This window comes from Mastacembelus armatus, chromosome 11 (genome assembly GCF_900324485.2).
Source record: "Mastacembelus armatus chromosome 11, fMasArm1.2, whole genome shotgun sequence".
Lineage (NCBI taxonomy): Eukaryota > Metazoa > Chordata > Actinopteri > Synbranchiformes > Mastacembelidae > Mastacembelus > Mastacembelus armatus.
Window position 1 is genome coordinate 22,007,442 of NC_046643.1, and position 27,244 is coordinate 22,034,685.

Sequence of the window (27,244 nt, forward strand, 5' to 3'; positions counted from 1 at the left end):
ATGAGGGGCGGGAGAGAAAACAAACCCAGAGCCACCGGAGGCCAAACGATTGAGGAGGACCAGAGTTTTGGAGGTGGGGGAGCGTTTGAGGAGAGACAGGAGTCACAGCAGATCCAAGTGATAGCGAGTTGTTGTCTTTTCCGGTCCGTAGTCTGACGTTTGGAGCCGCTGTGCGTGTCGGGCCGCCGTCAGGCAGCGTTAGCCGCTAAGCTAGCGGCTCTAACAAGCTAAGTGTTAGCTGCAGGTGGCTAGTTGGGGATATTGGCGCCCTCGGCTGGCAGAACCGGGTCAGCGAGGTCCGACGTGGAGCCGCTCGGACCGGGCGCCTGGACTTTGGACCGAGGCGGGATGCGGGGTCAGACGGACCGCCGGGGCCGAGTGGGTCCTCTGCCGTGGATTCCAGGTTCCGCTGCTGTTTCTCCTCCAGTTTTCCAGCTCCAGTGTCGGAGCCGAACAGAACCGTAAGTGTCTGTTTCTTCCCTTTGACTGTGTGTGAGTGAAGATAATATGGGCCGAACCGCAGCCGAGCTCCAACCGGACTGCACCGGTTCTTGTGATTTGGGTCGTGTGGGCCCGTTTTGACTGGAGCATCATCCGGTTCCTGATGGTGAATATTTCCAATCAGGCTGAGAGGCCTTCAGCTGCACTCGCTCATTATTTGGCCTTTGGCTCTAATGTGGAAGTTAGAAATAAAAGTGTGGGCTTTATCTGTGTGTTTGGTTCTGGTACTGGTTCTCAGGGACCTCATTTCCAATTAGGGAGGCTGCTGTTTGTTTTAAGCCCTTTTTAAAGAGGCCAGTGATATAGTGAATCAGCCTGTATGTGCATATGTGACCATCTACTGTGAACAGGTATGAACTACTTCACTCTCAGCAGGTAAAGCTTTGGGGTAGCTGCCTTGGGACTGGGGCCCTGTAGTCCCTTCTTTCTAGTCTACACTCACTTCCAGACTCTGTAGACCTGGTACAGGGTGAGGCTTAATTTGGGTGTTTTCTGGAGCTCAGTTTTAGTTCATGTTTATATCAGCAGCTGTGTTTTATAGCCTGTTTTTATGAGGTATCATTTGAATTATTTGCACTTTAACCTTTTTTTTTTTTATTTATTCATCACATTCATTCTTTGCTCTCAACAATATTTTACTTTTTTAGCCCAGATGATAGTAATAGATAAGTTTAACTTTTACTTTTGTGCAATTAAAAGTTTATATCCTTATTAATTTTCTGAGGAAACAAATATTCAGTGTCTGAGGAAATGTAGACATTGGAAATATAAAGTCAAATATCATCAGCATATAGAGACACTCAAAAAGTGAAAAACTACTTTCAAATTCAAATATTTTTTACATTTGAGCAGTGTCAGTCTGAAAGAACAAAAGATCTGACAACAGACACTGTGATGCTCTTTCTTTACAAAACAAAGGCATTAATTCTAATCCAGATATTCAAACTCAGCACACGTGAACATCATTGAAACATTTACATCAATTTAGAGACGTCTCAATTAAGATTTCTAGTTTTTACTTTTATGGAAACTTTTCCTTCACTGATGTTGGAGAGGGAGGAACATCTGAATTTGTTGGACATAAAAACAACAAACAACAATATGAATCTGTAGTTCAATAATAATGTTGTATATATAACATTTACTATGCAAACTTTAAACTGCAACAAATCTGCTTTTTCATTATTTATGAGGAGTCACAAACATAAAAATAAAATACTTCAATGATTAAGTTAATAAATAAAAATGTCAACATGGTGTATAGTGGGTCAATTATTTTATCTGTTTGTGAATAGTTTTTCTGTTCACTGATTAATTTTTTTTCATTATTATTATAATGTGGGGACAAATCAATATTTTGAGAAACATATAAAACAGTTTGCTAATTGTAGTGTCCACCAGTTCTTTGGAAATATGTTTTTCCTGATGTGAAGAGCAAACATTCACTGTAACACAGAAGCCCTGATCTAAACTCTGCTTTAACTAGTTACTAAATTATGTGTTGGATGAATTAAAAGTCATAAAATGATTAAAATTAATGTCAAAACATATTTTGATGGTAAACCACATATTTTGATATTGTTTGAGTTTCAGTGCAGCTGTGGAGTCAGATCAGTTCCTCTGCAGCTGAGGGAGGTTTTTGTACGACGTTATTTCATTGTGTGAACGAGCTGTAACCCTGCTGACAGTAATAAACTCCTGCATCTTCAGCCTGAACTCTACTGATGGTCAGAGTGAAGTCAGTCCCAGATCCGCTTCCACTGAAACGATCAGAAACTCCAGACTGACGGGTTGTAGCGTAATAAATCAGGAGTTTAGGAGCTTCTCCAGGTTTCTGAAGGTACCAGTGGAGGTAGCTGCCAACACTTGAACTGGCTTTACATTTGATGTTGACAGTCTGTCCTGGAACAACAGACTGAGATCCAGGAGACTGAGTCAGGGTGATTTGTCCTGATGAACCTGGAAAACATGAAAAAGAGGAGAAGGCTTATTGAGACCAGTCCAGCTGAACCTGGCTGCATCCTGAAGCAAAGTTTTCAGAAGAGAGTCTCACCCTGAACCAGGAGCCCCAGGGTGGCCAGCAGTAGAGTCAGAGACATCATCATCATCATCATGGTGCTGCCGGCGTGTGGGTCGCTCTGAAAGGCCTGGACGGCCACTGATCAACACTGGCCTCTTAACGTCTGGAGCACAGAGGCAGGACACATATGCAAACACACAGAGTCAGTCAGCTGCAGCTGCCCTCACCATGGCAGCCTGCTTCCTCCTCACTGCTGCATATTCACATGTACAGGATCAAACAGTCTGGCAGTGAACTCGTCCACTTCTTTGTAGATTGATGTGAAAACAGCTGTGACATGTTTGTGTGTTTGTAAAGTGGAGATTTCACCAAGTGAAGCTGAAGTGAAATGATGCTTTGACTCTGAAGCCAGTGTGGATCATTTGTCCCAAAATGCTCAGAGGAATGGAAATTTGAACATCCACAGCTCAGTGACAACTGGGAAAGTCCATGTGCTGAGGATGATCATGTGATGGGACTGAAAGCTGCACACAGAACTTTTAGTCTCACTGAGCTTGTTTGATTTTGCTGCATAAAACTTCATAAAACTGAAACACTGCTTCTTCCTGTTTAGTCCTGACTCTGGGCACGAGCAGAAGGCCTGTCCCTGATGTTCTCAGAGTCCGAGATGGTTCATATCATCAACATCTCAGAGATGTACTGTGGTGCTGAGCCATGAAGAGACTTATACACAAGCAGTGCTGTTTTAAAGTCTATTCTCTGAGTGACAGAGAACCAGTGCAATGATCTGAGAACAGGAATAATGTGGTAGTACTTCCTGGTACTGGTCTGAATGTACTGCAGCTGCCTTACAGCTGGTTTTGAGAGCCCCATGAGCAGTTACAGTAATCTAACCTGCTGGAGATAAATGCATGGATGACTCTCTCCAAGTCTGGTTTAGACACGATCCCCTTGATTCTGCCAATGTTTTTGAGATAATAAAATGGTGACGATGTAATTGATTTAATGTGGCTGATACAATTCAAGTCTGAGTCTATGATTACCCCTAGATTTCTGACCTGATTTTTAGATTTTAGAGAAAGAGACTCGAGGTGACTGCTGACAGTTTCTCTTTCATTCTGTGTCCCAAAGATGAATATTTCCGTCTTGTCACAGTTTATTTGGAGAAAGTCGTTTTGCATCCTCACAGTGATCTGTTCAATGCAGTGACACAGTGAATCGACTGGTCCATATTCACCTGCTGTGAGTGAAATGTAAATCTGAGTGTCATCTGCATAGTTATGGTAGGACACATTATTGCACACATTAAATTCCATATTATAAAACTAAGGCCTTAATTAGCATTAAAATGTCTTAAATTCGGATTTCAAAGGTCTCAAAATGAAATCTAACCGACCCCATAAAGAAGATTTTATTTGAAAGCCTTTCGCGTATTTGTTACGCAGAATGAAATAGGCGGAACTAACTAAAATACACGTTTGAGGGGAGTTTATTTAACACATGCTTTCCGGCAGCTGCGTGAACTGTGGGAAAGTTTCAGCATTACTCTTTTGTCATGGGTAAATGTAAATTTAATGACAATTGGTTACCCTAATTTTGCGCTGTGGTTAAGTCCAGTTAGTGGCAACGTGTTCGAGGTCCGGTGCAGGCTGTGCAAAAAAATTTAAAACTCGGAACAATGGGTATGAAAGCTTTGGAGACCCACATGCGGTGTGAATAAGACAAAGCGGCTGTGGAAACCTGTCAGAAAACACCTGGCATTTTATTTTTGTTTTACTCAATAAATCAAACGGTGTGTAAACAGTTTATATCAATAAACAGTGTGTTATGCTAATTGGTTGTATTGTGGGATGTTTTATTTTATTTCTATAAAATTGGTCTTAAATTTCATTCAGCGTGGTAAAGGTCTTCAAAAGTCTTAAATCTAGCTCTTAGGAACCTGCTGATACCCTGTTAAAGGAAACCTGTAAAGATTGAACAAAAGGGGTCCCAAGATGGAACCCTGGGGGACTCCACATATAAACGCTATCTGGTCTGAGAGACAGTTACCAATTTCAATTAAGTATTTCCTGTCTTCAAGATAGGACTTAAACCATTTAAGGGCAGTACCAGAGATGCCAATCCACTCCTCTAACCTTTTTAACAGGATCACATGTTCCATTGTGTCAAAAGCAGCACTCAGATCCAACAGTACTAAGACAGAGACTCTGCCAGCGTCTGCGTTCAGACGAATGTCATTTGTCACCAGATTCACTGTATATATATGTTGATGTAGGGATATGAGCTGTATGTGCAGAGGCTGTTTGGGTCTTTAATCATGAAGGTTTCTGCTGCTGATGACTTTATATTGGACTGGGAACAGAACTTGAAACAGCTGGGATCCAATATGTGGCTGGGGGCAAAGGTCATGAGCAGGCATTTTCTCATTGACTGTCCCAGTTTGGCTCATCTTGATTCTCTGGCCAATCCCTTAAAACCATGGGATTATACTGGGATATGAAAGGATGGTGAGACGCTGTCATGGAGAAAGGAGTTTAAATTCCATCAACATCATTTTGGATCATTGGACCTGTTTTTGTTAAATGTTGATTTGAACTGTGTGTGTGTGTGTGTGTGTGTGTCCTCAGTGAACTGTATCAGACTGCAATAGTTTCCAGCTGCAGCAGTCAGTTCAGTTTCTGTTCAGTCTGACTGAGGGAGGTTTTTGTACGACCATTTTTCACTGTGTGAACACCCACTGACTGTTGATGTTGTGAAAACTCTGACAGTAATAAACTGCTGCATCTTCAGCCTGGACTCCACTGATGGTCAGAGTGAAGTCGATTCCATTTCCTGCTCCACTTCCACTGAATCTGGATGAGAATCCTGACCATCTGTTTGATGTTAGGTAGATCAGAAGTTTAGGAGCTTCTTCAGGTTTCTGTTGGTACCAGTGAAGGTAGTGCTGTGGTCCAGAGTACTGATGTACTGTTGTACTGGCTTTACAGTCAATAGTGACAGTTTGACCAGGCTGCAGGGATTTGGCTGCTGGCTGAGTCAAAACCACATTTTGTCCAACAGACTCTGAGGAGAGAGAAGAAACACTGGACTCTGATTCTGGTTTTACTCTGAAAATCTCTTTCTGTTTTTTTTCTTCCTTCCAGATATGTTTGTTAGTTTTCTCTTACACTGATTGTGTCAAAGTTTCCAGACTAATAAAGATCAGATCATCAAATCAGATCTTTTTCCCTGTTATTTATTGATTAGGTTATTTAACCTAACCGAAAACTGAGGACCGTGACTTCGCCCGGCATGGCGAAGCCGGGGCCCCACCCTGGAGCCAGGCCTGGGGTTGGGGCCCGTTGGCGAGCGCCTGGTGACTGGGTCTCCCCCCATGGGGCCCAGCCGGGCAGAGAGCAACGTGGGGCCGCCCTTCTGTGGACCCACCACCCGCAGGAGGATCCATAAGGGGCCGGTGCCTAGTGGATCGGGCAGTGGTCGAGGGCGGGGACCTCGGTGACCCGATCCCTGGATGCTGAAACTGGCTCTAGGGACATGGAATGTCACCTCACTGGGGGGGAAGGAGCAGGAGCTTGTGCGGGAGGTCGAGCGGTACCGAGATATTCGGGCTCACCTCCATGCACAGCCTGGGCTCTGGAACCCAGCTCCTTGAGAGGGGCTGGACTCTCTTCTACTCTGGAGTTGCTGGCGGTGAGAGGCGGCGAGCTGATGTGGGCTTGCTCATAGCTCCCCAGCTTAGCCGACACGTGTTGGAGTTTTCCACCCAGAGTGAAAGGGTGGTTTCCCTGCACCTTCGGGTCAGGGATAGGTCTCTCACTGTTGTTTCGGCCTATGGGTCTGTTGGGAATGTTTGGCCGAACCCGCTGTCAGAGGGGTCTTTAACTCACACCTCCGAGAGAACTTCTACCAGATCCCGGGGGAGGCTGGGGACATTGAGTCCGAATGGACCATGTTTTCCACCTCCATTGTTGATGTGGCGGCTAGGAGCTGTGGCCATAAGGTTTCGGGTGCCTGTCGTGGCAGCAATCCCCGAACTCGGTGGTGGACACCGGAGGTAAGGGATGCCGTCAGGCTAAAGAAGGAGTCCTACCGAGCTTGTTTGGCTTGTGGGACTCCCAAAGCAGCTGACGGGTACCGTCGGGCCAAGCGTGCTGCAGCCCAGGCGGTGACGGTGGCAAAAACTCGGGTATGGGAGGAGTTCGGTGAGGCCATGGTGAAGGACTATCTGTCGGCCCGTGGGCCTTTGCTGAGGGCTATCCTGTCTCTGTACAAGCGGAGCAGGAGCTTGGTTCGCATTGCCGGTAGTAAGTCAGACCTGTTCCCAGTGCACGTTGGACTCCGGCAGGGCTGCCCTTTGTCACCGGTTCTGTTCATTACTTTTATGGACAGAATTTATAGGCGCAGCCAGGGGCCGGAGGGAGTTCAGTTCAGGGACCACACGATTTCATCTCTGCTTTTTGCAGATGATGTTGTCCTGTTGGCTCCATCGAGCCAGGATCTCCAGCGTGCGCTGGGGCGGTTTGCAACCGAGTGTGAAGCGGCTGGGATGAGAATCAGCACCTCCAAGTCCGAGGCCATGGTACTCAACTGGAAAAAGGTGGCTTGCCATCTCCAGGCCAGGGGAGAGATCCTGCCTCAGGTGGAGGAGTTTAAGTATCTCGGGGTCTTGTTCACGAGTGAGGGAAGGATGGAGCGCGAGATTGACAGACGGATCGGGGCATCGGCAGCAGTAAGCAGTAATGAGGTCGGTGTACCGGTCCGTTGTGGTGAAGAAGGAGCTAAGTCAGAAGGCGAAGCTCTCGATTTACCGGTCAATCTACGTTCTTACCCTCACCTATGGTCATGAGCTTTGGGTCATGACCGAAAGGACAAGATCGCGGATACAAGCGGCTGAAATGAGCTTCCTCCTCAGGGTGGCCGGGCACTCCCTTAGAGATAGGGTGAGGAGCTCGGTCACCCTGGAGGAGCTCTGAGTAGAGCCGCTGCTTTTCCACATCGAGAGGAGTCAGTTGAGGTGGCTCGGGCATCTGTTTCGGATGCCTCCTGGGCGCCTCCCTGGGGAGGTGTTCGGGGATGTCCCACCGGGAGGAGGCCCCGGGGTAGACCCAGGACATGCTGGAGGGACTATGTCTCGCGGCTGGCCTGGGGACGCCTCGGTGTCCCCCCGGAAGAGCTGGAGGAAGTGTCCAGGGAGAAGGAAGTCTGGGTATCCCTGATTGGGCTACTGCCCCCGTGACCTGGCCCCGGATAAGCAGAAGAAGATGGATGGATGTATGGATGGATGGATGGTTATTTTAACATTAACACACAGTTCTACAATTATACTGACAGTGTTTACAGATAAAAATTGTGATCTGTAATAAAAACAAAAGAAACCGACTGCTGTATGTGGTATGTGTGGATAGAATCATTACTTTGTCAAGTTATTTAAAGATATAAAAATCAGAGCTGACAACAGACACTATGATGGTCTTCTCTAACCCAGGTCCAAACCCGCCTTGGTTAGTGTTGTTTCACACCCATGAGTCCCTGAACGCACCACTACATCGACGTGCCATGGCTGAGAGTCATGTGACTCGGCCATCCAATCGCGTTCGTTGCAGCTGGTATTGCAAGCTGTATCCGGTTCTCCCTTCAATAGCGCGAGGGGAAAGCTACAGGTATGTTCGCAAACAAACAAACAAACAGACAAACAAACCAATAAACAAACAAAGGCTTATTTCCTCTTTGGGTCAGTGTTAAATTCACTGTAAACTTAAACCTGCTATTCTATGCTCTTAGCAACCAACTACCGCCGCTGTAGGAGCCGTTTGGTGCCTGTTTATCAACTGGAATTGGTAAGTCTGTTTGTGTCATTGGTGTTAGCATGTTGCTACTAGCATCAGTGTTAGCATGTTGCTACTAGCATCAGTGTTAGCATCAGTGAGTTTCTATTGACACCAATAATCTCTAGGAATTATTCTGTTGTGTTTTGATGACTTTAATACCAACCCAGCACTTTGCTCTTCATTGTTATTGCTTGGTTTAAACATGTCATGGTACTGAGGGACTGTGATGCTGTGGAGAGCCGTGTTACTGGTTCATACTGGATACGGGTCAGACACACTCCTGTTTGGGGTTAAACAAACCTGATGGCGAGCTACAAGCAGCCTGGAGTTCTCCAGTTTGACCCCGTCCTCCTGTGGGTCTGGCAGGAGGCTGTTTCAGCCCTGGTCACTTGCTGGTCACTAAATAAGTCACTTGCTGACTGTAGTGTCCTCCAGTTCTTTGTCTGTTGTTTTGAGTTTCAGTGCAGCTGTGGAGTCAGATCAGTTCTTCTGCAGCTGAGGGAGGTTTTTGTACAACATTGTTTCACTGTGTGAGCGGGTAGCTGCTTCCCTGCTGACAGTAATAAATTCCTGCATCTTCAGCCTGAACTCTACTGATGGTCAGAGTGAAGTCAGTCCCAGATCCACTTCCACTGAAACGATCAGAAACTCCAGACTGACGGGTTGTAGCGTATCTAATCAGGAGTTTAGGAGCTTCTCCAGGTTTCTGTTGGTACCACGTGAGGTAGTACTGCGGTCCAGAGTACTGATGTACTGGCCTTACAGTCAATAGTGACAGTTTGACCAGGCTGCAGGGATTTGGCTGCTGGCTGAGTCAAAACCACATTTTGTCCAACAGACTCTGAGGAGAGAGAAGAAACACTGGACTCTGATTCTGGTTTTACTCTGAAAATCTCTTTCTATTTTTTTTCTTCCTTCCAGATATGTTTGCTAGTTTTCTCTAACGGTGATTGTGTCAAAGTTTCCAGACTAATAAAGATCAGATCATCAAATCAGTTCTGTTTCCCTGTGTGTTATTTATTGATTAGGTTATTTAACCTAACCGAAAACTGAGGACCATGACGTCGCCCGGCATGGCGAAGCCGGGGCCCCACCCTGGAGCCAGGCTTGGGGTTGGGGCCCGTTGGCGAGCGCTTGGTGACTGGAACCCAGCTCCTTGAGAGGGGCTGGACTCTCTTCTACTCCGGAGTTGCTGGCGGTGAGAGGCGGCGAGCTGATGTGGGCTTGCTCATAGCTCCCCAGCTTAGCCGCCACGTGTTGGAGTTTTCCCCCCAGAGTGAAAGGGTGGTTTCCCTGCGCCTTCGGGTCGGGGATAGGTCTCTCACTGTTGTTTCGGCCTATGGGTCTGTTGGGAATGTTTGGCCGCACCCGCTGTCAGAGGAGTCTTTAGCTCACACCTCCGAGAGAGCTTCTACCAGATCCCGGGGGAGGGAAATGGAATCGACTTCACTCTGAGGCTGGGGACATTGAGTCCGAATGGACCATGTTTTCCATGTTTTCCATGTTTTCGCGGCAGCTAGGAGCTGTGGCCATAAGGTTTCGGGTGCCTGTCGCGGCAGAAATCCCCGAACTCGGTGGTGGACACCGGAGGTAAGGGATGCCGTCAGGCTAAAGAAGGAGTCCTACTGAGCTTGGTTGGCTTGTGGGACTCCCGAAGCAGCTGACAGGTACCATCGGGCCAAGCGTGCTGCAGCCCAGGCGGTGACGGTGGCAAAAACTTGGGTATGGGAGGAGTTCGGTGAGGCCATGGTGAAGGACTATCTGTCGGCCCAGGGGGCCTTTGCTGAGGGCTATCCGTTCTCTGTACAAACGGAGCAGGAGCTTGGTTCGCATTGTCGGTAGTAAGTCAGACCTGTTCCCAGTGCACGTTGGACTCCGGCAGGGCTGCCCTTTGTCACCGGTTCTGTTCATTACTTTTATGGACAGAATTTCTAGGCGCAGCCAGGGGCCGGAGGGAGTTCAGTTCAGGGACCACACGATTTTATCTCTGCTTTTTGCAGATGATATTGTCCTGTTGGCTCCATCGAGCCAGGATCTCCAGCGTGCGCTGGGGCGGTTTGCAACCGAGTGTGAAGCGGCTGGGATGAGAATCAGCACCTCCAAGTCCGAGGCCATGGTACTCAACCGGAAAAAGGTGGCTTGCCATCTCCAGGCCAGGGGAGAGATCCTGCCTCAGGTGGACGAGTTTAAGTATCTCGGGGTCTTGTTCACGAGTGAGGGAAGGATGGAGCGCGAGATTGACAGACGGATCGGGGCATCGGCAGCAGTAATGAGGTCGGTGTACCGGTTCATTGTGGTGAAGAAGGAGCTAGGTCGGAAGGCGAAGCTCTCGATTTACCAGTCAATCTACGTTCCTACCCTCACCTATGGTCATGAGCTTTGGGTCATGACCGAAAGGACAAGATCGCGGATACAAGCGGCTGAAATGAGCTTCCGCCTCAGGGTGGCCGGGCACTCCCTTAGAGATAGGGGGAGGAGCTCGGTCACCCTGGAGGAGCTCTGAGTAGAGCCGCTGCTTTTCCACATCGAGAGGAGTCAGTTGAGGTGGCTCGGGCATCTGTTTCGGATGCCTCCTGAGCGCCTCCCTGGGGAGGTGTTCCGGGCATGTCCCACCGGGAGGAGGCCCCGGGGTAGACCCAGGACACGCTGGAGGGACTATGTCTCCCGGCTGGCCTGGGAACGCCTCGATGTCCCCCTGGAAGGGCAGGAGGAAGTGTCCAGGGAGAAGGAAGTCTGGGTATCCCTGATTGGGCTACTGCCCCCGTGACCCGGCCCCGGATAAGCGGAAGAAGATGGATGGATGGAACGATGGATGGATGGTTATTTTAACATTAACACACAGTTCTACAATTATACTGACAGTGTTTACAGATAAAAATTGTGATCTGTAATAAAAACAAAAGAAACCGACTGCTGTATGTGGTATGTGTGGCTAGAATCATTACTTTGTCAAGTTATTTAAAGATATAAAAATCAGAGCTGACAACAGACACTATGATGGTCTTCTCTAACCCTTGTCAAAACACGCCTTAGTTTGTATTCTTTCACACCCATGAGTCCCTGAACGCACCACTACATCGACGTGGCATGGCTGAGAGTCGTGACTCGGCCAGCCAATCGCCTTCGTTGCAGCTGGAATCACAAGGTGTTTCCGGTTCTCCCTTCAATAGCGCGAGGGGAAAGCTACGGGAGAACTGCAACAGGTATGTACGAAAACAGACAAACAAACAGACAAACAAAGGCTTGTTTTCTCTTTGGTTCAGTGTTAAATTCACTGTAAACTTAAACCTGCTATTCTATGCTCTTAGCAACCAACTACCGCCGCTGTAGGAGCCGTTCGGTGCCTGTTTATCAACTGGAATTGGTGAGTCTGTTTGTGTCATTGGTGTTAGCATTAGCGTTAGCATGTTGCTACTAGCATCAGTGTTAGCATCAGTGTTAGCATGTTGCTACTAGCGTCAGTGTTAGTATGAGAATTAGCATTACTATTAGCGTCAGTGTTAGAGCCTGTGTTAGCGCCTGTATTAGCGTTACCTTTAGCATCAGGATTAGCATAAGTATGTTTCTATTGATGGCAATAAGAATTTTAGATCACTGGACCTGTTTTTGTTAAATTTTGATTTTAACAGCATGTGTCTTGAGTGAACTGTATCAGTCTCTGCAGTAGTTTCCAGCTCCAGCAGTCAGTTCAGTTTCTGTTCAGTCTGACTCGAGATTTTTGTACGGCCATTTTTCACTGTGCACAGTGACACAAAGTGACTGAGGCGTTGTACAAAAACCTCTCAGTGCAGAGACACGGCTCTCTGAGTCTGAAACAAAGTCAACAAAAACAGTCCGTAAAACACAGCTGCTGTTATAAACTTAAACTAAAACTGAGCTCCAGAAAACACCCAAATTAATTCATTTGTTGAATATTTAGTAGATTTTTAACGTCTCAAATTCAAACTAAACGTTTTAGACGTTAAATCATTCAAAACATTTGAAACAAACATTTCTGAAAAAAATTCACAAAACAAATCCACATGAACATCAATATGACACATTTCTAATCAATACTGTGATAAAGTGATTGGTCCATTAATAATCAGCCTGATCAGAGTGATCCAAGTCCCTGTTGGACTCAGTCAGAACATTTCCATAGAGAGCCACTTTGCATCAGCAGCACCATGCTCCAGTGCTCTGGGACAGTTTATAGTCCTGAGAGTTGAACACTGGATGACTGACAGCTGTCCTTCATGACAACAGAAGCCACAGAAATCCTCCTCATCAAAAACATGACTCTGATCTTCGTCCTCATCTGGACTCTCCTCTGCTGCTGCTTCACAGGTAAAGTCCAGAGAATTCAACTCCTCTCCTCTATGAACGTCTGTCGCTGTGAAGCCGACAAAACCTTGAGGCTGCTTTATGTTTTTGTCTCTGTGTCCTCAGAGTCCAGAGGCCGGGTCACAGTGACTCAGCCAGGAACTGTGAGGTCTGCTCTGGGAGGCTCCGTCACCATCAGCTGTAAGACCAGTCAGAATGTGGATAATTCAAATCGTCTATCCTGGTACCAACAGAGAGATGGAGAAAGTCCTAAACTGCTCATTTATGCAGCTAGAAGGCGAGCATCAGGGACTCCAGGTCGTTTTGAAGGCCGTGGATCAAACTCTGACTTCACTCTGGCCATCAGTCGAGTCCAGGCTGAAGATGAAGCAAATTATTACTGTCAGAGTTATCACTACATCGACAGTAAGGGGGTGTTCACATTCGGTGCAGGAACCAGACTGGAGGTTCAAAGTAAGTTCAACTGTTTGATGCAGGTGTGTGCTGTTTGATTGACAGCTGTGTGCTACTTGTTCTCTAAGCTGATTGGTGTCTCCTAGGGGGAGCAGCACCCTGAGGCTGCCTGCAGACCAGTGGAGGAAGGTGGGTCTGCGACTTCTGAGACCACCCAGGGCTCCCAGTGTCCGGTCACAGAGACACTGAGGGGTGACCAGTGTTCCTACTCCTGACCTGATTCACTGGGACTCTGATTCTGGTTTTACTCTGATTCTGGTTTTACACTGAAAATCTCTTTCTATTTTTTTTCTTCCTTCCAGATATGTTTGCTAGTCTTCTCTAACGGTGATTGTGTCAAAGTTTCCAGACTAATAAAGATCAGATCATCAAATCAGTTCTGTTTCCCTGTGTGTTATTTACTGATTAGGTTATTTTAACATTAACACACAGTTCTACAATTATACTGACAGTGTTTACAGATAAAAATTGTGATCTGTAGTAAAAAAAGAAAACGACTGCTGTATGTGGTATGTGTGGATAGAATCATTACTTTGTCAAGTTATTTAAAGATATAAAAATCAGAGCTAACAACAAACACTATAATGGTCTTCTCTAACCCAGGTCCAAACCCGCCTTGGTTAGTATTCTTTCACACCCATGAGTCCCTGAACGCACCACTACATCGACGTGGCATGGATGAGAGTCATGTGACTCGGCCAGCCAATCGCGTTCGTTGCAGCTGGTATCACAAGGTGTTTCCTGTTCTCCCTTCAATAACGTGAGGGGAAAGCTACGGGAGAACTGCAACACGTATGTTCGCAAACAAACAAACAGACAAACAAACCAATAAACAAACAAAGGCTTATTTCCTCTTTGGGTCAGTGTTAAATTCACTGTAAACTTAAACCTGCTATTCTATGATCTTAGCAACCAACTACCGCCGCTGTAGGAGCCGTTCGGTGCCTGTTTATCAACTGGAATTGACGAGTCTGTTTGTGTCATTGGTGTTAGCATGTTGCTACTAGCATCAGTGTTAGCATGTTGCTACTAGCATCAGTGTTAGTATCAGTGTTAGCATGTTGCTACTAGCATCAGTGTTAGCATGTTGCTACTAGCATCAGTGTTAGCATGTTGCTACTAGCATCAGTGTTAGCATCAGTGTGTTTCTATTGACACCAATAATCTCTAGGAATTATTCTGTTGTGTTTTGATGACTTTAATACCAACCCAGCACTTTGCTCTTCATTGTTATTGCTTGGTTTAAACATGTCATGGTACTGAGGGACTGTGATGCTGTGGAGAGCCGTGTTACTGGTTCATACTGGATACGGGTCAGATACACTCCTTTTTGGGGTTCAACCTGATGGCGAGCTAGGCGGGCAGCCTGAAGTTCTCCAGTTTGACCCCGTCCTCCTGTGGGTCTGGTAGGAGGCTGTTTCAGCCCTGGTCCCCTCACTAACTCACTCATAGCCACACATTTCCACTGAAGCTGCTCCTCGGCCTTGGACAAGTCACATCCCATGGACAGTTTGCAGGCACTGAAGGGCACATGGTCTGCACTGTTCTGTGTGGTGCATGTGTGTAGTGTGTATGAGTTGTTACTGACCAGGTGCCGTTTGTGGTGCGGACTCATCGTCTGTCTGGGTACAAGGTCCTGTGCAATTGTGAATGTTGTTACTGTATAATTTCTGTAATTATGTTGGTCAACTTATTGCTTTGTTGTGAACTGGGACCTAAATAGTGAAGTGTATTTCCAACTGCTTCATCTACCCTGAAACCAGCTCCAACCCAAATCTGCAGATTGTATATAGCCTGGGGTTTATATTGTTATATGTTGGTGTTGTTGTTTTGTCAGTCTCACCCTCAGTATAAGGTCCCATCACTAATCAATTTCCTCTTTGTGTCATCATTTACTTCACCACAGCTCCCTGAGCCGAACTAAGTCTTCTGGTATCCCTAGCCTGCCATAAGCAAGTGCTAACATTTGCTAATAGGTTAATCATCTAATCTGGTGGTTAGCCCACATATATGCTACACTTCCTTTTCAAAATAAAAGCCCTGAGTCTCTAATCCAGATATCCAAACACAGAAGCAACATCATGAGAAAAATTACAAAAATAAAACTTTTTCTTCTCTGTTGGTTTGAAGGGAAACATGTCACTCTGTTGGACATCAAACCATAGAAATAAATATATGAACAATAAAAAACATGTAGACAGTCTGTAGTTCAGTCATGGCTGAAATTTTTCATCTATTTATGAAATAATTTTCTGTTGACTGTCTTTAATATAATGTAGTTTAATAATAAATAAGTCACTTGTTCATTGTAGTGTCCTCCGGTACTTTGTTGTTTTGAGTTTCAGTGCAGCTGTGGAGTCAGATCAGTTCCTCTGCAGCTGAGGGAGGTTTTTGTACGACGTTGTTTCACTGTGTGAGCGGCCAGCTGCTACTCTGCTGACAGTAATAAACTCCTGCATCTTCAGCCTGAACTCTACTGATGGTCAGAGTGAAGTCAGTCCCAGATCCACTTCCACTGAAACGATCAGAAACTCCAGACTGACGATTTGTAGCATAATAAATCAGGGGTTTAGGAGCTTCTCCAGGTTTCTGAAGGTACCAGTTGAGGTAACTGCTAACACTAGAACTGGCTTGACATCTGATGCTGACAGTCTGTCCTGGAACAACAGACTGAAATCCAGGAGACTGAGTCAGGGTTTTTTGTCCTGATGAACCTGGAAAACATGAAAAAGAGGAGAAGGCTTATTGAGACCAGTCCAGCTTGGAGAAAGACGACCATCATCCAAACAGAAGAGGATCATTTCTTTAACATGGACAATAGATGGAAGAAGCTCAGTGCTGCTCGTGTCAGCATTTCTCCATCAGAGCAGAACATCATTGTGGTGAACCTGGCTGCATCCTGAAGCAAAGTTTTCAGAAGAGAGTCTCACCCTGAACCAGGAGCCCCAGGGTGGCCAGCAGTAGAGTCAGAGACATCATCCTCATCATCATCATGGTTCTGCCGGCGTGTGGGTGGCTCTGAAAGGCCTGGACGGCCACTGATCAACACTGGCCTCTTAACGTCTGGAGCACAGAGGCAGGACACATATGCAAACACACAGAGTCAGTCAGCTGCAGCTGCCCTCACCACGGCAGCCTGCTTCCTCCTCACTGCTGCATATTCACATGTACAGGATCAAACAGTCTGGCAGTGAACTCGTCCACTTCTTTGTAGATTGATGTGAAAACAGCTGTGACATGTTTGTGTGTTTGTAAAGTGGAGATTTCACCAAGTGAAGCTGAGACATGAGTTTGCCAAAGTGAAATGATGCTTTGACTCTGAAGCCAGTGTGGATCATTTGTCCCAAAATGCTCAGAGGAATGGAAATTTGAACATCCACAGCTCAGTGACAACTGGGAAAGTCCATGTGCTGAGGATGATCATGTGATGGGACTGAAAGCTGCACACAGAACTTTTAGTCTCACAGAGCTTGTTTGATTTCTGAGTTAATAGTCAGAGAGAGTGTGTCCTCCCATTTGCTTTGGCAGGTTCAGTCTCTGCAGTAAGGCAAGTCAAGTTTATTTATATAGTACAGTTCATACACAGAGTGATTCAAAGTGCTTTACAGAAATAAAAGACAAGTTAAAAATATATAGGCAAAAGAAGAAATGGGAAATAGTAGAAAATGAACTTTAAATGAATTTACAGGAGACTGAGTTCAGATAAAACACTTTCAGTCGTCATATGCTGAGCTAAAATGAAAAGTTTTTAGCTTGGACTTAAACATTGTCAGAGATGAGGCCTGTCTAACATCATCAGGAGACTATTCCAGATTTTAAGTGCTTAAAACTGAAACGCTGCTTCTCCCTGTTTAGTCCTGACTCTGTGAACAAGCAGAAGGCCTGTCCCTGATGTTCTCAGAGTCCGAGATGGTTCATATCATCAACATCTCAGAGATGTACTGTGGTGCTGAGCCATGAAGAGACTTATACAGAAGCAGTGCTGTTTTAAAGTCTATTTTCTGAGTGACAGGAAGCCAGTGCAGAGATCTGAGAACAGGAGTAATGTGGTTGTACTTCCAGGTTCTGGTCTGAATGTACTGCAGCTGCCTTACAGCTGGTTTTAAGAGCCCCGTAAGCAGTTACAGTAATTTAACCTGCTGGAGATAAATGCATGGATGAGTCTCTCCAAGTCTGGTTTAGACATGATTCCTTTGATTCTGGCAATGTTTTGAGATGGTAAAATGCTGATGATGTAATTGATTTAATGTGCCTTTTAAAATTTAAGTCTCTGTCCATGATTACCCATAGATTTCTGAAATGATATTTAGATCTTAGAGAAATAGACTCAAGGTGACTGCTGACACTTTCTCTTTGTTTCTGTGGCCCAAAGATGATTATTTCAGTCTTGTCACTGTTTATTTGGAGAGAGTTGTTTTGCATCCACACAGTGATCTTTTCAATGCAGTGACACAGTGAATCGACTGATCCATATTCACCTGCTGTGAGTGAAATGTAAATCTGAGTGTCATCTGCATAGTTATAGTTGGACATATTATTGCTGTGTATTAACTGGCCTAAAGAAAACGTGCAAAGATTGAACAAAAGCGGTCTCAAGATAGACCCCTGGGGGACCCCACATGTAAACGCCATTTGGTCTGAGACACAGTTACCAATTTCAGTGAAGTACTACCTGTCTTCAAGATCGGACTTAAACCATTTAAGGGCAGTACCAGAGATGCCTATGCAGTCCTCTAACCTTTGTAACAGGATCACATGGTCCACTGTCAAAAGCAGCACTCAGATCCAACAGTACTAAGACAGAGACTCTTACAGCATCAGTGTTCAGACAAATGTCATTTGTCACCAGATTCACTGTATATATATGTTGATGTAGTGATATGAGCCGTATGAGCAGAGGCTGTTTGGGTCTTTAATCATGAAGGTTTGATGCCAACACTGATGCTAGTAGCGACATGCTAACACCAACTAGGACCTGAATAGTGAAGTGTATTTCCAACTGCTTCATCTACCCTCAAACCAGATCCAACCCAAATCTGCAGATTGTATATAGCCTGGGGTTTATATTGTTATATGTTGGTGTTGTTGTTTTGTCAATCTCACCCTGAGTATAAGGTCCCATCACTAATCAATTTCCTCTTTGTCATCATTTACTTCACCACAGCTCCCTGAGCCGAACTAAGTCTTCTGGTATCCCTAGCCTGCCATAAGCCATAAGTGCTAACATTCGTTAATAGGTTAATCATCTAATCTGGAGGTTAGCCCACATATGTGCTACACTTCCTTTTCAAAATAAAAGCCCTGAGTCTCTAATCCAGATATCCAAACACAGAAGCAACATCATGAGCAAAATTACAAACATAAAAGTTTTTCTTCACTGTTGGTTTGAAGGGAAACACGTCACTCTGTTGGACATCAAACCATAGAAATAAATATATGAACAATAAAAAACATGTAGACAGTCTGTAGTTCAGTCATGGCTGAAATGTTTTATCTATTTATGAGATAATTTCCTGTTGACTGATTGTCTTTAATATAATGTATTTAAATAATAAATAAGTCACTTGCTGACTGTAGTGTCCTCCAGTTCTTTGTCTGTTGTTTTGAGTTTCAGTGCAGCTGTGGAGTCAGATCAGTTCCTCTGCAGCTGAGGGAGGTTTTTGTATGACGTTGTTTCACTGTGTTAACGGCCAGCTGTTACTCTGCTGACAGTAATAAACTCCTGCATCTTCAGCCTGAACTCTACTGATGGTCAGAGTGAAGTCAGTCCCAGATCCACTTCCACTGAAACGATCAGAAACTCCAGACTGACGGGTTGTAGCTTCATAAATCAGGAGTTTAGGAGCTTCTCCAGGTTTCTGAAGGTACCAGTGCAAATCATCAGTAATACCCGAACTGGCTTGACATCTGATGCTGACAGTCTGTCCTGGAACAACAGACTGAGATCCAGGAGACTGAGTCAGGGTGATTTCTCCTGATGAACCTGGAAAACATGAAAAAGAGAAGAAGGCTTATTGAGACCAGTCCAGCTTGGAGAAAGACGATCATCATCCAAACAGAAGAGGATCATTTCTTTAACATGGACAATAGATGGAAGAAGCTCAGTGCTGCTCGTGTCAGCGTTTCTCCATCAGAGCAGAACATCATTGTGGTGAACCAGGCTGAATCCTGAAGCAAAGTATTCAGAAGACAGTCTCACCCTGAACCAGGAGCCCCAGGGTGGCCAGCAGTAGAGTCAGAGACATCTTCATCATCATCATCATGGTGCTGCCGGCGTGTGGGTGGCTCTGAAAGGCCTGGACGGCCACTGATCAACACTGGCCTCTTAACGTCTGGAGCACAGAGGCAGGACACATATGCAAACACACAGTCAGTCAGCTGCAGCTGCCCTCACCATGGCAGCCTGCTTCCTCCTCACTGCTGCATATTCACATGTACAGGATCAAACAGTCTGGCAGTTCAGTTTCTGTTCAGTCTGACTGAGGGAGGTTTTTGTACAACCATTTTTCACTATGTGAACACAGGCTGACTGTTGATGTTGTGTAAACTCTGACAGTAATAAACTGCTGCATCTTCAGCCTGGACTCCACTGATGGTCAGAGTGAAGTCGATTTCATTTCCTGCTCCACTTCCACTGAATCTGGATGAGATTCCTGACCATCTGTTTGATGCTGGGTAGATCAGAAGTTTAGGAGCTTCTCCAGGTTTCTGTTGGTACCAGGAGAGGTAGTACTGTGGTCCAGAGTACTGATGTACTTTTGTGCTGGCCTTACAGTCAATAGTGACAGTTTGACCAGGCTGCACGGATTTGGCTGCTGGCTGAGTCAAAACCACATTTTGTCCAACAAACTCTGAGGAGAGAGAAGAAACACTTGACTCTGATTCTGGTTTCACTCTGAAAATTTCTTTCTATGTTTTTTCTTCCTTCCAGATATGTTTGCTAGTTTTCTCTAACGGTGATTGTGTCAAAGTTTCCAGACTAATAAAGATCAGATCATCAAATCAATTCTGTTTCCCTGTGTGTTATTTATTGATTAGGTTATTTTATCATTAACACACAGTTCTACAATTATACTGACAGTGTTTACAGATAAAAATTGTGATCTGTAGTAAAGAAAGAAAACGACTGCTGTATGTGGTATGTGTGGATAGAATCATTACTTTGTCAAGTTATTTAAAGATATAAAAATCAGAATACAGAATGGATGTTTGTGTATTGATTCAACATCACAATAGTGTGTGATAAAGATTTTATGCTGTAAATGTTCAAAGTTATGGGATGTATTATAGTATGTCCAGTGACAGATGGACTGATGTAGTTTCAGGTTTTTCTGTTTTATTTATTAGTAGAGTCCAAATGAATTCAAACATTTGCACTTTGACCTTTTATTTTCAACACATTCATTCTTTGTCCTCAACACTTTTACACTGTGTATTACCACATGAGAATAATGAAGTGATTTTGTTGTTTCATTTACTTTGTCTATTCAAAAAGTTTATTTCTTCACTAATTTCCCCAAGAAAAGAATCTGCAGAACCTCTGACAGAACGTAGAGATTGGAAATATAAAGTTAAATATCATCAGCATATAGAGACACAGATCAGTGAGAAACTCCTTTCAAATAAAGACATTTTTACATGTGAGCAGAGTCTGAAAGAGCTGACAACAGACACTATGATGGTCTTCTCTAACCCACGTCCAAACCCGCCTTGGTTAGTGTTGTTTCACACCCATAAGTCCATGAACGCACCACTACATCGACGTGCCATGGCTGAGAGTCATGTGACTTGGCCAGCCAATCGCGTTCGTTGCAGCTGGAATCACAAGCTGTTTCCGGTTCTCCCTTCAATAGCGCGAGTGGAAAGCTATGGGAAAACTGCAACAAGTATGTTCGCAAACAAACAAACAAACAAACAAACAAACAAACAAACAAACAAACAAAGGCTTATTTTCTCTTTGGTTCAGTGTTAAATTCACTGTAAACTTAAACCTGCTATTCTATGATCTTAGCAACCAACTACCGCCGCTGTAGGAGCCGTTCGGGGCCTGTTTATCAACTGGAATTGGTGAGTCTGTTTGTGTCATTGGTGTTAGCATGTTGCTACTAGCATCAGTGTGTTAGCATGTTGCTACTAGCATCAGTGTTAGCATCAGTGTGTTTCTATTGACACCAATAATCTCTAGGAATTATTCTGTTGTGTTTTGATGACTTTAATACCAACCCAGCACTTTACTCTTCATTTTTATTGCTTGGTTTAAACATGTCATGGTACTGAGGGACTGTGATGCTGTGGAGAGCCGTGTTACTGGTTCATACTGGATATGGGTCAGACACACTCCTGTTTGGGGTCAAACAAACCTGATGGCGAGCTACAAGCAGCCTGGAGTTCTCCAGTTTGACCCCGTCCTCCTGTGGGTCTGGTAGGAGGCTGTTTCAGCCCTGGTCCCCTCACTAACTCACTCACAGCCACACATTTCCACTGAAGCTGCTCCTCGGCCTTGGACAAGTCACATCCCATGGACAGTTTGCAGGCACTGAAGGGCACATGGTCTGCACTGTTCTGTGTGGTGCATGTGTGTAGTGTGTACGAGTTGTTACTGACCAGGTGCCGTTTGTGGTGCGGACTCATCATCTGTCTGGGTACAAGGTCCTGTGCAATTGTGAATGTTGTTACTGTATAATTTCTGTAATTATGTTGGTCAACTTATTGCTTTGTTGTGAACTGGGACCTAAATAGTGAAGTGTATTTCCAACTGCTTCATCTACCCTGAAACCAGATCTAACCCAAATCTGCAGATTGTATATAGCCTGGGGTTTATATTGTTATATGTTGGTGTTGTTGTTTTGTCAGTCTCACCCTCAGTATAAGGTCCCATCACTAATCAATTTCCTCTTTGTGTCATCATTTACTTCACCACAGCTCCCTGAGCCGAACTAAGTCTTCTGGTATCCCTAGCCTGCCATAAGCAAGTGATGACATTCGTTAATAGGTTAATCATCTAATCTGGAGGTCAGCCCACATATGTGCTACACTTCCTTTTCAAAATAAAAGCCCAGAGTCTCTAATCCAGATATCCAAACACAGAAGCAACATCATGAGAAAAATTACAAACATAAAACTTTTTCTTCACTGTTGGTTTGAAGGGAAACACGTCACTCTGTTGGACATCAAACCATAGAAATAAATATATGAACAATAAAAAACATGTAGACAGTCTGTAGTTCAGTCATGGCTGAAATGTTTCATCTATTTATGAAATAATTTTCTGTTGACTGTCTTTAATATAATGTAGTTTAATAATAAATAAGTCACTTGCTGACTGTAGTGTCCTCCGGTACTTTGTTGTTTTGAGTTTCAGTGCAGCTGTGGAGTCAGATCAGTTCCTCTGCAGCTGAGGGAGGTTTTTGTACGACGTTGTTTCACTGTGTGAGCGGCCAGCTGCTACTCTGCTGACAGTAATAAACTCCTGCATCTTCAGCCTGAACTCTACTGATGGTCAGAGTGAAGTCAGTCCCAGATCCACTTCCACTGAAACGATCAGAAACTCCAGACTGACGATTTGTAGCATAATAAATCAGGAGTTTAGGAGCGTCTCCAGGTTTCTGAAGGTACCAGTGGAGTGAGCTGCCAACACCTGAACTGGCTTTACATCTGATGCTGACAGTCTGTCGTGGAACAACAGACTGAGATCCAGGAGACTGAGTCAGGGTGATTTGTCCTGATGAACCTGGAAAACATGAAAAAGAGCTTGGAGAAAGACGACCATCATCCAAACAGAAGAGGATCATTTCTTTAACATGGACAATAGATGGAAGAAGCTCAGGGCTGCTCGTGTCAGCGTTTCTCCATCAGCGCAGAACATCATTGTGGTGAACCTGGCTGCATCCTGAAGCAAAGTTTTCAGAAGAGAGTCTCACCCTGAACCAGGAGCCCCAGGGTGGCCAGCAGTAGAGTCAGGGACATCATCATCATGGTGCTGCCGGCGTGTGGGTGGCTCTGAAAGGCCTGGACAGCCACTGATCAACACTGGCCTCTTAACGTCTGGAGCACAGAGGCAGGACACATATGCAAACACACAGAGTCAGTCAGCTGCAGCTGCCCTCACCATGGCAGCCTGCTTCCTCCTCACTGCTGCATATTCACATGTACAGGATCAAACAGTCTGGCAGTGAACTCGTCCACTTCTTTGTAGATTGATGTGAAAACAGCTGTGACATGTTTGTGTGTTTGTAAAGTGGAGATTTCACCAAGTGAAGCTGAGACATGAGTTTGCCAAAGTGAAATGATGCTTTGACTCTGAAGCCAGTGTGGATCATTTGTCCCAAAATGCTCAGAGGAATGGAAATTTGAACATCCACAGCTCAGTGACAACTGGGAAAGTCCATGTGCTGAGGATGATCATGTGATGGGACTGAAAGCTGCACACAGAACTTTTAGTCTCACTGAGCTTGTTTGATTTCTGAGTTAATAGTCAGAGAGGGTGTGTCCTCCCATTTGCTTTGGCAGGTTCAGTCTCTGCAGTAAGGCAAATCAAGTTTATTTATATAGTACAGTTCATACACAGAGTGATTCAAAGTGCTTTACAGAAATAAAAGACAAGTTAAAAGGACATAGGCAAAAAACGAAACAGGAAATAGTAGAAAATGAACTTTAAATGAAATTACAGGAGACTGAGTTCAGATAAAACACTTTAGATAAAACACTTTGAGTCGTCATATGCTGAGCTAAAAAGAAAAGTTTTTAGCTTGGACTTAAACATTGTCAGAGATGAGGCCTGTCTAACATCATCAGGAAGACTATTCCAGATTTTAGGTGCATAAAACTGAAACGCTACTTCTCCCTGTTTAGTCCCGACTCTGGGCACGTGCAGAAGGCCTGTCCCTGATGTTCTCAAGAGTCCGAGATGGTTCATATGGCACCAACATGTCAGAGATGTACTGTGGTGCTGAGCCATGAAGGGACTTATACACAAGCAGTGCTGTTTTAAAGTCTGTTCCCTGAGTGACAGGAAGCCAGCGCAGAGATCTGAGAACAGGAGTAATGTGGTTGTACTTCGAGGTTCTGGTCAGGACCAGAGCAGCAACATTCTGAATGCAGTGACACAGTGAATCGACTGGTCCATACTCACCTGCTGTGAGTTAAATGTAAATCTGAGTGTCATCTGCATAGTTATGGTAGGACACATTATTGCTGTGTATTAACTGACCTAAAAGAAACATGTAAAGCTTGAACAAAAGGGGTCCCAAGATAGACCCCTGTGGGACCCCACATGTAAATTCCATTTGGTCTGAGACACAGTTACCAATTTCAATGAAGTACATCCTGTCATGAAAATAGCACTTAAACCATTTCAGGGCAGTACCAGTGCCAGTAACAGGATCACATGGTCCACTGTGTCAAAAGCAGCACTCAGATCCAACAGTACTAAGACAGAGACTCTGCCAGCGTCTGTGTTCAGACGAATGTCATTTGTCACCAGATTCACTGTATATATATGTTGATGTAGGGATATGAGCTGTATGTGCAGAGGCTGTTTGGGTCTTTAATCATGAAGGTTTCTGCTGCTGATGACTTTATTTTGGACTGGGAACAGGACTTGAAACAGCTGGGATCCAGTATGAGGCTGAGGGCAAAGGTCATGAGCAGGCATTTTCTCACTGACTGTCCCAGTTTGGCTCATCTTGATTCTTTGGCCAATCCCTTAAAACCATGGGATTATACTGGGATATGAAAGGATGGTGAGACGCTGTCATGGAGAAAGGAGTTTAAATTCCATCAACATCATTTTGGATCATTGGACCTGTTTTTGTTAAATGTTGATTTGACCTGTGTGTGTGTGTGTGTGTGTGTGTGTGCGTGTGTGCGTGTGTCCTCAGTGAACTGTATCAGTCTCTGCAGTAGTTTCCAGCTGCAGCAGTCAGTTCAGTTTCTGTTCAGTCTGACTGAGGGAGGTTTTTGTACGACCATTTTTCACTGTGTGAACACAACCTGACTGTTGATGCTGTGATAACTCTGACAGTAATAAACTGCTGCATCTTCAGCCTGGACTCCACTGATGGTCAGAGTGAAGTCGATTCCATTTCCTGCTCCACTTCCACTGAATCTGGATGAGATTCCTGACTGTCTGTTGGATGTTAGGTAGATCAGAAGTTTAGGAGCTTCTCCAGGTTTCTGTTGGTACCAGGAGAGGTAGTACTGTGATCCAGTGTAGTGAGCTACTTTTGGACTGGCCTTACAGTCAATAGTGACAGTTTGACCAGGCTGCAGGGATTTGGCTGCTGGCTGAGTCACAACCACATTTTGTCCAACAGACTCTGAGGAGAGAGAAAAAACACTGGACATGAGAAGCTGAGGTGAAACTCAGCGACACTGCAAATGATTTTCACATGACAGAAAAGAGATTTTCCTCACCCTGAGTGAAGCAGAGGAGAGTCCATATGAGGATGGAGATCAGAGTCATGTTTTTGATGAGGAGGATTTCTGTGGCTTCTGTTGTCATGAAGGACAGCTGTCAGTCATCCAGTGTTCAACTCTCAGGACTATAAACTGTCCCAGAGCACTGGAGCATGGTGCTGCTGATGCAAAGTGGCTCTCTATGGAAATGTTCTGACTGAGTCCAACAGGGACTTGGATCACTCTGATCAGGCTGATTATTAATGGATCAATCACTTTATCACAGTATTGATTAGGAATGTGTTGATTTGTGGATTTTTTTTCATAAATATCTGTTTTAAATCTTAAAAATCTAATAAATATTCAACAGATGAATTAATTTGGGTGTTTTCCTGAGCTCAGTTTTAGTTCATGTTTATAACAGCAGCTGTGTTTTACAAATCACAGGATGTGTTTGAACAGAACACAATCTACAGTTAAACATTTGGTTTGACTGGAATTTAAATTTCACCTATTTCTAAACCTTCAATTTGACCAAAGTATTATGTCTAAAAAATGTTCTGAAAAGTTTTTAATTTTCAGTCTAAGTCCTGGGGAAAGAATATTTCATAAATTTACTAGATCTTACTCAAATATTTAAATTGTCCCAAGTCGTCCTGTGTGTCCAATGAGAATCATTCAACATGATTATATTTATACAGGAGTCTCAATGTTTGAGGGGGTTTAAAACATAATTCTATATCTAATGTTCACGTTGAATGAACAAATCTCACATTTATGATTCAGGTCTTTTGTGTTTCAGAGGAGAATTTTGTACATCATGGAAATGTAAACCTCACATGTCTGATAACAGATGATGTGTTTCTTTAAACCTCAGTAGTTTACAGATTGAACTTTAACACATCAGAGAAACTAAGTGACACGTTACCTGTTTATCTGTAGTACTGAAACCTGCCTGTTGCCATGGTTCAGCAGTGATGCCTGTCTGTTCCCATGGTTACTGAGCTCAGAGAGGGAAATGAAACACTGAAGACCAGTTTCATCCAAACTCACAGTTTCTCTACAATTTGTTCTCTCTGCCTTCAGTGGGTCGAGTATCACCCACCCTGACGGTACTGGGCCCCTCCAGCCAGGAGCTGCAGCAGGGGAAGGCCACGCTCATGTGCCTGGCCAACAAGGGCTTCCCCTCAGACTGGAGTCTGGCCTGGAAGGTGGACGGCAGAAGCAGCAGCAGCAGCAGCAGCTGGGAGGAGATCAGGAGCCCTGCGGTGCTGGGGGAGGACGGCCACTACAGCTGGAGCAGCACCCTGAGGCTCCCTGCAGACCAGTGGGGGAAGGTGGCCTCTGTGACCTGTGAGGCCACCCAGGGCTCCCAGAATCCGGTCACAGAGACACTGAGGAGAGACCAGTGTTCCCAGTCCTGACCTGACTCACTGGGACTGTGATACTGGTTTTACTCTGTAACTGACTCTCATTCTGTAGTTGACATGTTTCAGTAGAAAGATTCACCAAATTATCGCAGTTTTTCTGTATATTTTCTGTGTATTGCAGTTTCCATATAATAAAAATAATCTTCATCAAATCAGTTCTTTTATTTTTCATTATTACAAAAACCTTTTTTTTAATTTAACAATCAAAAATATTTTCAGAATTTGAAATAAATAGTTAATCATCAGCATAGAAAGATATAAAACTGGAAATATGGACACTCTGCTTCTGTTGA

General features: G+C 44.7%; 1 protein-coding gene and 5 gene segments (V, D, J or C); 2 read left to right on the forward strand and 4 right to left on the reverse strand.

Annotated features, from left to right (window-relative positions):
- LOC113126338 (immunoglobulin lambda-like polypeptide 1) lies at nt 1–27,018 on the forward strand. The gene is made up of 3 exons (XM_026300303.1): nt 1–117; nt 239–461; nt 26,608–27,018. Exons 1-3 carry the CDS (start codon nt 1–3, stop codon nt 26,943–26,945), a joined length of 678 nt encoding a protein of 225 aa, XP_026156088.1. The 3' UTR covers nt 26,946–27,018.
- Nucleotides 2,086–2,606, reverse strand: LOC113126679 (immunoglobulin kappa variable 2-29-like). The segment is given in 2 exon segments: nt 2,086–2,460; nt 2,555–2,606. Coding segments are annotated over 2 exon segments (357 nt in total).
- On the forward strand, nt 11,547–13,391 carry LOC113126637 (Ig kappa chain V region 3381-like). The segment is given in 4 exon segments: nt 11,547–11,713; nt 12,595–12,675; nt 12,778–13,125; nt 13,212–13,391. Coding segments are annotated over 3 exon segments (417 nt in total).
- LOC113126677 (immunoglobulin kappa variable 6D-21-like) lies at nt 15,532–16,109 on the reverse strand. The segment is given in 2 exon segments: nt 15,532–15,839; nt 16,056–16,109. Coding segments are annotated over 2 exon segments (357 nt in total).
- Nucleotides 20,599–23,099, reverse strand: LOC113126666 (immunoglobulin kappa variable 6D-21-like). The segment is given in 2 exon segments: nt 20,599–22,855; nt 23,046–23,099. Coding segments are annotated over 2 exon segments (360 nt in total).
- Nucleotides 25,047–25,598, reverse strand: LOC113126644 (immunoglobulin kappa variable 3-11-like). The segment is given in 2 exon segments: nt 25,047–25,442; nt 25,540–25,598. Coding segments are annotated over 2 exon segments (393 nt in total).
- Nucleotides 27,019–27,244: the final 226 nt, after the last annotated feature.